Below are 1,016 nucleotides of genomic sequence, written 5' to 3' on the forward strand. Positions count from 1 at the left end.
GCTTAACCACCAAAGCCCAGTGTTGTGGTATAATTAGGAGCCAGGAAACACTCTGGAGCACCTGCCCGTGACTTAGCAGCACCGCTGAGGAGTTCAGGGGTATTTTTAGGGAGTGGCATTAAGAATAAACCCACCTGGCTGATCCGTAGGTTGGTTGTTTCCTTAGCCAACAACTGGTGTCCTGTACAAAGAAGATAATTACATCATCATGACCACTGTGGATAAGGAAAAGTACAAGTGTCTCCTGCCCCTGATAGCCAGTGGCAATGAGGTGAGTTCGGGCAAGTTGTTTTGTACTTACAAAATGTAGATGAGTCTTTACCATGTTATTTGTTTTATGTCTTCAAATAACTTTCTGTTCTAGGAAGAAGAAAAGGACTATAAAGGTCCCACTCCAGGAGAACTGCTGGAGCCTCTCTTTAAGCAAAGTAGCTGTTCCTATAGAGTATGTTGCTTCTCTGTTGTTAATTAAATGCTAATTAAAAGGTTATAATCCAGTGCAGGTCAAGGTTTAGGGTAGTAAATCACTTACTAATTCAGAGATCATGCCTTAATACTGCAGATAAAATTCTGTGTAACTTAAGATGTTAGGATTCAGATCCATTGGGTTGCTATGGCAGCAACTGAGAAAATGAGGATTTCAATTACAATTGTATTTATTTATTTATTATCCCTTTGTTTTATCTATGTTAAAGTCAAGGAAGCTTTACCTGGTGTGTTTATTTGGAACATAACCAAAATGTTTGAGGATCACTGAGGTTACTCAGTGTGCTCTTGGTTTTGAGGGTGCCCCAGCCCACCTGCTCATGCAGGTCAAAAAGGCTAAAATTTGAGGGGGTTTTTTGGTGTGTAAATATATCCAAACATCATTTTAAAATGTGTTTTCTTTTTAAGATTGAATCTTATTGGACTTACGAGGTCTGTCATGGAAAACACATCCGTCAGTACCACGAGGAGAAGGAGACAGGGCAGGTAGGCTGCTCACAACCCCCTTCTCCACTGGCATGTTCCTGCTG

At 40.8% G+C, this 1,016-nt stretch overlaps 1 protein-coding gene across 1 annotated transcript in view; it reads left to right on the top strand.

Moving 5' to 3' along the window:
* Positions 1-166: 166 nt before the first annotated feature.
* ERLEC1 (endoplasmic reticulum lectin 1) overlaps positions 167-1,016 on the top strand; it is a gene marked incomplete at its 5' end in the record, with an annotated part of 7,892 nt that continues 7,042 nt past the window's right edge. Inside the window, 3 exons of the mRNA XM_009082952.1 lie at positions 167-271; positions 365-445; positions 895-972. Of these exons, the coding sequence (XP_009081200.1) occupies positions 167-271; positions 365-445; positions 895-972 (264 nt within the window). The remainder of the gene's footprint in view (positions 272-364; positions 446-894; positions 973-1,016) is intronic.

This window comes from Acanthisitta chloris, unplaced genomic scaffold (genome assembly GCF_000695815.1).
Source record: "Acanthisitta chloris isolate BGI_N310 unplaced genomic scaffold, ASM69581v1 scaffold11769, whole genome shotgun sequence".
NCBI lineage: Eukaryota > Metazoa > Chordata > Aves > Passeriformes > Acanthisittidae > Acanthisitta > Acanthisitta chloris.